Source organism: Mercenaria mercenaria, chromosome 6 (assembly GCF_021730395.1).
Source record: "Mercenaria mercenaria strain notata chromosome 6, MADL_Memer_1, whole genome shotgun sequence".
NCBI classification, from domain to species: domain Eukaryota; kingdom Metazoa; phylum Mollusca; class Bivalvia; order Venerida; family Veneridae; genus Mercenaria; species Mercenaria mercenaria.
The window spans coordinates 27,727,200-27,738,246 of NC_069366.1; the positions used below are offsets into that span (position 1 = coordinate 27,727,200).

Below are 11,047 nucleotides of genomic sequence, written 5' to 3' on the forward strand. Positions count from 1 at the left end.
AAGGTCTTTTATCCCCCTACTTCGATTTTGTGGAGAAGTTGTAAGTGAATTGTAGAGAATACAAGTTAAATGTTGGTAAGGGATAAATTTTACCATATATAGCAGACAGTGTTTTGACTAAGTCATATATGACTTAACGATTTTTGTCCCATAATACCTTGATCATCGTTATTTGATATAAAGTTGAAAAATGATGCAAAATCCTAAACAAACAAATGGCTCTTTTTTTTCTTTTTATCTGCAGAAACTCTTTACAAAAGTCTATAATTCTGCATCAATTATTAACAAAAAATATGTCACAAATCATGTGAACAAAGAACATTATAACCACCATGGTTGTCAATTACAGAGTTAATCAAATGTGAAAATGGGTTCATCTATTATTCATAGTTCTGTAATACAATGTAGTATGAAAGACATAAAATATACATTTTCTTTGTAACTAACTTATTATATTTTATGTGAAGAAGTCAAGTTAACTGCAAAAATTGCAAACACAGTATATTTAGCACACTAGTGTTAACAGTATTATGTACTATACGTAACAGTATCTTCTTTACCTCAACAATTACAGTAGTCTGGACATTTTCTCAAAGTGCCCCCATTTTCACAAATCACAGAATGAAATTTGAAAAATTTTCAATGTCTTTGTTTTGAACAGTCCACTTAACATCAGCATTGGGCTGTTTTGTTATTTTACAACATCTGATGTCTGGTTTTCAACCTTTCTACCACTGGAATGTTGTCAAATATATCCTCTGAATTTTAGTTTGTGTAGCTGTCATCCAGACTATCAGTCTCAACATTACAAAGAGTCTGCAGCTCTCATCCTTTGTCCAGATTTCATAGACTTCAACCTAGAAAATGCCAGAAATTGTTTTTCAAAATATGTTCATTGCTACACATCAAAGTTAACCCTTACCATGATGGACACAATTAGTTCTGCCTTTGTGACCAGTGTAGATCATGATCAGCCTGCACATCTGTGCAGTCTGATCATGATCTGTACTGTTCGCCATTCAGTCAGTATCTTTTTGGTAAGCACCCCTCTTAACTGTTAATGGTCCTGTCCAAATTGAAAGAGGGATAATGGTTCATTATAGAAATTTGGCAGGGTAATGGTTAAGGAAACCAGCTGTCTATAAATGTCAGCTTTTCTAATATTATTTTACAAACAAGACCTGTCTAATGACAGTGTGCTGGACTATTTAAACCACCCCTTCCACCTAATACTGTAAAATCATTTAATTTCGTGACGTGGGTATATGAATTCGTGTATTTCAACTTTTGAACATAAAATGAATGGGAATTTTACTTGTTCGTTGGGATTAAATTTCGTGGATTGACTCAACCATGAAATCCACGAAAATTAGTCCCCCACGAATATTAATGATTTCACAGTACTAGTTTTCATACAAAATTGCAACACCAGGTTGAAACAAGAGCTCGTAGAACACGAAATGCCCCCTTGATGTATTCAGTAATTGCACAAGGAACAGAAATTATTTGGTCACTGTACTTAAAAGTTCTACCGTTCTGGGTCAATGTGACCTTGACATATTGACCTCAAAATCAATAGTGTCATCTGCTGGTTATGATCAACCCCCCTATTAAGTTTAGTGATCCTAGGCCCAAGCGTTTTTAAGTTATCGTCTGGAAACGGTTTCACTGTTCCCGGTCAATGTGACCTGGACATTTGGCCTACTGACCTCAAAATCAATAGGGGTCATCTGCTTGTCATGACCAACCTCCCTATAAACTTCCATGATCCTAGGCCCAAGAGTTCTTCAGTCATCATTAGGAAACCGTTTTAACTGTGCCGGGTCACTGTGAATTTGACCTTTGACCTCAGTATCAATAGGGGTCATCAGCTGGTCATGATCAACCTACTTATTAAGTTTTGTGATCCTAGGTCTAAGAGTTCTCGAGTTATCGTCCGGAAACAGTTTTAACTGTTCCGAGACACTGTGACCTTGAACTCTGACCTACTGACCTCAAAATCAATAGGGTCATCTGCTGGTCATGACCAACCTCCCTATCAACTTTCATAATACTAGGCCCAAGCGTTCTTAAGTTATCATTCGGAAACCGTTTAACTGTTCTGGGTCACTGTGACCTTGCCCTACTGACCTCAAAATCAATAAGGGTCACCTGCTGGTCATGACCAACCTCCCTATCAACTTTCATGATCCTAGGCCTAAGCTTTCTTGAGTTATCATCCAGAAACCGTTTAACTGTTCCGGGTCACTGTGACCTTGACCTTTGACCTACTGATCTCAAAATCAATAGGGGTCATCTGCTGGTTATGACCAACCTCCCTATCAACTTTCATGATCTTAGGCCCAAGCAACCTTGAGTTATCATCTGGAAACGAATTGGTCTACATACAGACCGACTGACTTACCGACTGACATCTGCAAAACAATATACCCCTCCTTTGAAGGGGGGCATAAAAAGACATCATTTTGTAAAATAAATTGGAGATAACGAACCCTGGCCTAGAATGGTCATTTCATAATGCATTATGAACAGTAGGAACAATTCCTTGGAAGCTTGCTAACATGCAAAACTTTTAGTAAATTTCAAAGTGAAATGCCAAAATGTAAGCCAGAGTTACGAAACCTGCCATATGAGGCCAATGCACAATCCCAAAGATATGTCCCGTCAACATCATGTTTATTTACATTACTTGTTATATCAGTGACTTGCTTCCAGTTAAATAGCTTTCATTTCCTGTTCTATCTTTCCCTTCCATGTCATTTCATCTGTATTCTATTTGACTCAACATCATGGTCCTATTTAATCAATCCGATCGGCTTCTCGATACAGTTACTATTGCAGCATTTCATGTAAAACACTATCATTGCTTTAACTTTCTGTCATAATTTAGAACATCATTTTATCGCGACTTTCATGTTTTTTATTGAGTGGGAGAGGACATTAGGCGACCCTCCTTACCTTAGGTTTTGTTGTAAACTAGAGCTATCACTAAAGGCGATTAATACCCCCAGATGCTGTTTTGATACAGAGAAAGTAAAATGTTGCTGCTACTATGACCTTTGACCTCCAAGTTTGCCCTTAACCTTGGACACTCTGCAAGTCACCTTGATGAGTTTAGCCACTGATGTTAGTTTTATAAAAATCCTTCCAGAGGTCAAGAAGACATGGAGAGTACACTAATTCAAGTTTTCATTGACATCTAAGTATGAAATTGACCTTGAACCTATGTGTGCTCTGCATGTTATCTTGATAAGGTAAACTATTGAAGCTAGTTTTTATGAAGTTTTGAAGATACAGAGCAGACACAAATTTAAGCTATTTGACCATCCATCACTGACTGGACCTATTGACCCAACTTGTATGCTCTGCATGATGTCTTCATAAGGTAAATTTACTGATGCTAATTTTCTGAAGTTTTGAAGATATGGAGCAGACATGAATTAAAGCTATAAGACCTCTTGACCTTTACTTTGGACCTATTGATTTAAGCTGTGTGCTCTGTTGTCCTTTTGATAAGCAAAATAATTGATGCTATTTTATGAGGAGCAAACGCAAATTTTAAGCTACTATTATTTGACCTTACACCTATCGACCAAAGTTGTGTGCTCTGCATGTTGTCTTCATGATGAAAATTACTGATGCAACATTTACGAAAACCTTCCTAGTTGTTAAAAAGATATGGTGTGAATATAATAGACAGATGAAGCAAATGATGAACTCCAATACAGCCACCATACACTTTGGTGGTATAACCAGGGTAGATTTACTGACCAAACAAGCTGGATAGCTTGCTTACATGAAAGAATTCTACACCCAAAGTGAAGTTTCACCCAGTGTGAAGTTTCAAACTAAAAGTGGTGAAGAACAAAAAATTTCAAAATAAAACCTTAACCCCTTGTCCACAGGGGACCCCACTGTACCTGTTTAAAATTTCTCTATCAGTTGCAGCTTCATCACCATCTTCATCATCATCAGTATCTTTATCCGTTGTATCTGAGTCACTGGAATCACTCTGTTTTTTGTTTCTCTTTTTCTCTTTCTTCTTATTCTTTTTTTTATGCTTACTTTTCTTATGTTTGTCCTGTAATCAGGAAAAACACATGCATTTTTTTCAATGAACACAAGAACAAAACATATTCATCCTACACCCGATGCTGAATAAAATGTATCATAAAACATACAGGGAAATCAGTTACTCAAGGCAGAAGTGAAGAGATTTCGCTTTGTTTGTTTTTTTCTGTTTGTTTTTGTTGGGTTTAACGCCACCCCAACACAGTTATAGGTCATATGTCGACTTTCCAGCTTTGGTGGTGGAGGATGACCCCAGGTGCCCTTCCATACATTATTTCATCACATGAAAAATCCAATTCCCCGAGTGAGGCTTGAACCCATATCGGTGAGAGGCAAGTGGTTCAAAGTCAGTGACCATAACCCCTGGGCCACGGAGGCCACTACATTTCACTTTGACCTTGACATATCAGCATGATAATCAATTTGCTGATTTTCTGTATTTGATGTTAAAACCACAACAGTATTTTAGGCGGTCATAAGAGCTGCTAGTAAAACATAAACTGTCAAATTATTACTGTTCGAGAAAGACTTATTTTCATGGATTTCATGGTTGAATTTAATCGCACTGGACAGATAAAATTCCTACACATTTATGTTAAAAAGCTGAAATTCACAAATTTATATCCCCACAAATTACCCTTTTGGCCAAACACCTGAAATTGAATAAAATGATTTATTGTAGGGATAATGCACGTTTTTTGGTGTATTAACGTCTGCAGAAGCCCGCGGAATTGTTTGTGACCGAGACCGAAGGTCGAGGTCACAAACATATCCCAAGGGCTTCTGCAGGCGTTAATACACAAAACAAACGTGTATTGTCGCTATTCTTGCATAAAAAACATTACACGACGACTTAATGCATTGTTTTCATATGTGATGACTTGACGATTCCGGTACATTTTTTATTTACCATTCTTGTTGTTCTTGGAATCGGTAAACATGTTTTAAATATCCATAACCGGGGCACACATAACAACAACACTACTAAAAGCATGATTTGAAGGTTTTTGAGCATCTTATTTTTATTTTTAGTTATTACAAACGTTACATTACACATAATTTTGCATATAACTTAAAAATTTGATAAACAGGAACACAATTATTTTAAGAATAACAACTTTACATTCGAATTATTTTGAGTACGAACAAACAGAGTACGGATGAGTACGAAGCTAGTGACTAGCTTTCGAGGTTTATTATATGAATTCTGCAAACAATCAGGTAAAAACAAACCGATTGATATTAACAAAAGTCATTAATATAATACCTAAAAACGGGCAATAGCACAAGTTACACACGATACTTATTTATTCACAGTTATTTACAATAACTGAACAGACGCTTTGTAAAGGGAGTAAACTCTAAGAGAAGCTAGAGCGTACATTGATGGGGGCAGTACGTTTGGGGTTGGAAACTGATACAGCTAAACATACTATGGATTACATTGTGTCTATAATGCTACAAGATGAGGTTATTATGGAAGAAACAAGATGCAGATGCCAAATATCAGTCTGCGCAGAAATACATACATACGTCCCTTGCAAAGCATTTCAAAAGTAAAAATCATGTATTAACAGCACGTGAATTGCCTTGTTTGCACACGATTTTTCTCCCGTTTATACATGGGTGGATCCAGTGAAAAAAGTAGTTTTTATGCAAGAATAGTATGCTTTGGCCTATCTGAGGTTTCCCAGTAACTTCCAGTCTTAAGTATGTGGTGACCTTGGCCTTTGACCTTATGACCCCAAAACAGAAGTCGCATGCTGACCACAGAAAATCAAACCATTTCTTTATGGATTTTTTTTGTTGTGTTGATCATTACCCCCCCCCCCCCCCCCCCCCCCCCCCCCCCCCACCATTTTAGGTTATATGGTGACACTCCAGTATTTTATGGTGGAGAAAGACCCCAGGTGCCCCTCTGTGCATAATTTCAGGCAACAACAGGAATATGGGAAGAACTGCTGACCTTCCACAAGCCAGTTGAATGATTCCTCACTTTTTCTAGCCTCGTGGTCAGTGAGACTGACCTTTGACAAACTGACAATAAAATCATAAGGGGTCACTTACTGGCCACATTCAGTTTAGAGGTAAATATGACCTTAATCCACTGACCCTAAAACAACTGGGATCATCTACTGAACACAGGCAATCAAATATGGAGTTGGAAGGCTCAGGTCACAGCATTTACCAATTATTGATCAGAATCTATTTTCAACCTTGTCGTCACTGTGATCTTGACCTATTGACACCCCAAAAATAGGGACCATCTGCTAACCATAGGCAATTACAGCATGTAGTATGACCTATGTAAGACTAAACATACTAAAATTACTGCATGGAAGCTGTCTTCAGTCTATACGTGACTGGGAGACACAACATCCTTCATTTATAAATGAAAAGGTCAAGAAAGTCATCCCAGACTGATTGATATGAGCCACGCCATGAGAAAACCAACATAGTGGCTTTGCGACCAGCATGGATCCAGACCAGCCTGCACATCCGCTGGTCTGGATCCATGCTGGTCGCAAAGCCACTATGTTGGTTTTCTCATGGCGCGGCTCATATATGTACACCAGCTCTTCTCCAAAACCAGACATTAAATTATCTGGGCACATCGATCTTGTTTTTCTAGTTGTCAACAGAAATTACCTTTTTGTCTTTCTTGCTTTTATGTTTGTGTTTATCCTTGTGTTTATGTTTCCTGGACGACTGTTTTGTCAGGTCTATATACTCAGGTGTACGTGATTTTGTCAGGTCTACATATTCTGTGGCATGACCAGGTGCACTTGAACTTCCCAAACCTCCACCTTCTACAAAATATATATTAATATATATATATTTTTTTTAGCTTTTTACATTTTGCTAGAACAGCGTTTACACATGTTTGTTTTGTTATAATATCAGCAGAATCCCTCGGGGTATGTTCATACCCTGGCCCCACTGAGCTCAGGCACCAACCAATCCTCAGGGTTCTGCAGATGTTATAACGGGAAAAACATCTCTACAAAAGTACATATCCTTATACGGAATTTTGAAAGGTTTTTGGAAAACTCCTTTGATATAAGTAAGACTATGAGACAATATATATACACACAATCAGAACTGTCTATACAGCCGTCATTGGGAAATGAAAAACTTCTCATAACAGGTCAAATTGTACTGTTTGAACAAAAAGGAAAGGCTGGCTGTTGGCCATAAACGACATTTCCTTCGGTTAAAATGAGTACCATACTGCATATCATCAATTTTATTACACTGACTATTCATTTATTCAACTATCAAATAATCAAGGCCTTTGAGTGATTTGTAGCCAGATTTATCACAGTTCAGAGTTCAGATGCACAGGAATTGAATCACAAGGGCGTGAGCCTGCATGGTTAGATATCTAAGCACCTCAACCATGAACTGTGATAAATTAGAAGACAAACTACAAGAACACCTTGATATCATTCTTAAATTTTCATTGAAAAGTTTGGTTAAGTATTATGCTGGGCTTCATTTACCCGAGTAGTAATGAACCAGACGAAATGGGCAATTTGATGTCATAAACGATGTCAAAATACTCTCATACCGCTCCGCATGAAAACCGTTTTTTATCACAGAATATACAGAGCCTGACCTTCTTCTTTGTTGAACTTGCAATCAAATTGAGCCATGTTAGATGTTAACATAATTTTTGTGAAGACCTACAATAAAGTTTACTGTAGCTTTCTTACCATCACTGGGCCCAGGAGGTAGGACTGGTCCGTAAGCATCAGATTCATCAGATTCTGGCTGGGGTGACAGTCTCGAACTGAGTGTTTCCATTGGTTCTCCACTTCCTGGTAAAGATCCCACTTCAGGCTCTGTAAATACAATTATACAATGAAAAAGTTAACTAAAATATGGCAAGTTCAAACTACTGCCATAACAATGCTTTCATTTCTAACATACTGTGAAATCATTTATATTCGTGTAAGACTAATTTTCGTGGTTTTCGTGGTTGAATGAATGCATGAAATTTAATCCCAATGAACAAGTAAAATTCCCATTCACTTTATGTTCAAAAGTTGTAATCCACGAAATCATATCCCCACGAAATTGTCATTTTGACCAAAACCACGAAATTTCAGTCTTCCGTCTTGAATGTGCAAGATTTTTCACATCTTAAATGTGTATGCCATAAGAAGCACAAATATGACTCTTTCTGGAATAAGTTTTTTCATTCTAAGACTTTTTTCTATGTATACCTATGGAAGATAATTTTAACTAGAAGATGCTTTTGTAGAAAAGCACATGTCTCCCCCAAAGAATAGTAGTAATTGGCAAGAAGTCAATTGGGGACAGAAGCAAAAGTCAAAGAGACACTGATGGTTGGCTTAGTCACTGAAATGCAATAGAGGTCATCTACTCTGCATGTCCAACCATCCCATGAAGTTTCAACGTTCTGGGTCAAGTGGTTCTCAAGTTATGAATCAGAAACAGTCTTCCAGAACTGTGACCTTGACCTCTGAAAGAATGGCCCCAAGATCAATAGTGGTCATCTACTCTCCTTGTCCAATCATCCTATGGAGGTTCAACATTCTAGGTCAAGTGGTTCTCAAGTTATTTATCGGAAACAGTTTTTAATGTTCTGGCCCCTGTGACCTTGACCTTTGATCAAGTGACCCCAAGATCAGTAGGGGTCATCTACTCTGCATGTCCAATCATCCTATGAAGTTTCAACATTCTGGGTCAAGTGTTTCTCAAGTTATTGATCGGAAACGGTTTTCCATGTTCTTGCCCCTGTGACCTTGACCTTTGTTCAAGTGACCCCAAAATCCATATGGGTCATCTACTCTGCATGTCCAATCATCCTAAAAAGCTTCAACATTCTGGGTCAAATGGTTCTTAAGTAATTGGTTGGAAACGGCTTTCCATGTTCAGGCCCCTGTGACCTTGACCTTTGATCAAGTAACTTCAAAATCAAAAGGGGTCATCTACTCCACATGTCCAATCATTCTTTGAAGTTTGAAAGTTCTAGGTCAAATGGTTCTTCACTTATTGATTGGAAATGAAGTGTGACAGACAGATGGACAGACATGTTCCGGCCACTGTGACCTTGACTTTTGATCGAGTGAACCCAAAAGAAATAGGGGTCATCTAAGCCTTAAGCCCTACCACCCTATGAAGTTTTTAGGTTCTAAGTCAAACGATTTTCCTGTTACTGATCAGAAACGGTTTTCCATATTCTGACCCCTGTGACCTTGACTTTAGAACAAGTGACCCCAAAATCAATAGGAGTCAACTATTCTGCAAGTTTAATCATCCTATGAAGTTTCAACATCCTGCGTCAAGTGGTTCTCAAGTTATTGATCGGAAATGGTTTTCAGTGTTCTGGCCACTGTGACCTTGACCTTTGATGGAGTGACCCAAAAAAAATAGGGGTCATCTTCTCCGTAAGCCCTACCACCCTTTGAGGTTTGAAGGTTCTACGTCAAATGGTTCTACAGTTATTGATCGGAAATGAAGTGGGACGGACAGACGACAGGGCAAAAACAATCTCCCCTAGTGGGAGGGAGACATAATTATATCTAGGAAAGAGTATTTTTGTTTCCCTAATGTGGTCTCACTACACTATATTACCTTCCTGAACTTCAATTCCCCGGACATTACTACTTGACTTATCAACTGCTGCATCTGTCTCCATTTTGTCAGAACTATCCTTTGAACCAGTGTGTTCAGAACGATCCTTTCTGGTCTCTTCCTCCTCAGAACTAGAACTATCCTCTGAGTCTGTGTTCTTAAATATGGCTCTGTACAAATCCATGTCTGGTTCACCATCTTTCTACAAGGAAAGAATGGTCTATTTATGGTTATGTTCAAAATGCATTTCCTTAGATGATTTTTTTTGGGTGGTTTAAGGTAACACTGACACAATTATAGGTCAAATGGTGACTTTCCAGCTTCTCGTGGTGGAGGAAGAACCCAGGTGCCCCTTCCGGCATTGTTTCATCACTGGCAGGCACCTGGGTAGAACCACCAACCTTCCGTAAGCCAGCTGAATGGCTTCCTCATATGAAAAATTCTACGTCCCAAGTGAGGCTCCAACCCACATCTGTGACGGGCAAGTTATTTGAAGTCAGTGACTTTAATCCCTCGGCCACAGAGGCCCCTTCCTTACATGAACTTAAACTATAACAACTTCAAAGGCATGTCTTAATTTAGAATGCTATTATGGCATTGGCGAAGTTTCAAAATTGGGCCACATTAAAAAAAGCCTTTTTTTGCTGTCTCCCGACCCTACTTTTTAAAGTTGGTCAGGTAGGTAGGCAATTCTTTTTTTTGTGGTGGGGGGATTATACTTTTACCAGTAGATATATGATTGTTTCTTACAGAATTATTTCTTCTGTAAAAATAAGACAAATCTGTATATGGTGTATAAAAGGATGAAATTAAATAATACAATTTAAACTTTTCTTACTCATTATTTTGCTTACTTGAGATATATGAGGCAACTTTAAAAAAATTTGACCAGCACTGTCCAATAAAAACTTTTGGGGCGCAGCATTTTAAGTGGGTAGGTAGGGAGACAGTAAACAAACATTTTTAATTTTGGCCTTGTGAGCACAGAAAAAGCAATAAAATCTTGGAATTTCTAGACTTGTCTGTAACACTGGACCCTGCTTGCTGACACTGTACTATTGCATTTCATTATAAACGATAAATGAATTTTAACAAAAACTGAAAATGAAAAGCAAGCACTGTAAGTTTGTAACACTATAACGAGGCTGTAAACCCCATCTGGAAGAATAGGAATGGGTGGGAAAATATGCTCTTTTTCGATAAGTGGGGGATTTTTAAAATTGGGGAAATGGAAAGCTGAAAATGCGTAACACTTCATAGTACCTTGCAGTGTCTATTTTTTGCAATCCATGTTTTTCCAAGTTCTCTAGTTTCACTCTTTCTAATTGTATTAACAGCAAACTTATTTAAACATTGTTCAGTAATTTTATCA

At 37.9% G+C, this 11,047-nt stretch overlaps 1 protein-coding gene across 2 annotated transcripts in view; it reads right to left on the bottom strand.

The window, feature by feature from the left end:
• Positions 1 to 219: 219 nt before the first annotated feature.
• LOC123550599 (G patch domain-containing protein 1-like) overlaps positions 220 to 11,047 on the bottom strand; it is a 47,531-nt gene continuing 36,703 nt past the window's right edge. For both annotated transcript variants that reach the window (XM_053545465.1, XM_053545466.1), the window contains exons 15-19: positions 9,676 to 9,877; positions 7,788 to 7,916; positions 6,721 to 6,881; positions 3,921 to 4,081; positions 220 to 857 (exon numbers count right to left, since the gene is read on the bottom strand). In XM_053545465.1, coding sequence (XP_053401440.1) covers positions 806 to 857; positions 3,921 to 4,081; positions 6,721 to 6,881; positions 7,788 to 7,916; positions 9,676 to 9,877 — 705 coding nt within the window. In that variant the 3' untranslated portion in view covers positions 220 to 805. The remainder of the gene's footprint in view (positions 858 to 3,920; positions 4,082 to 6,720; positions 6,882 to 7,787; positions 7,917 to 9,675; positions 9,878 to 11,047) is intronic.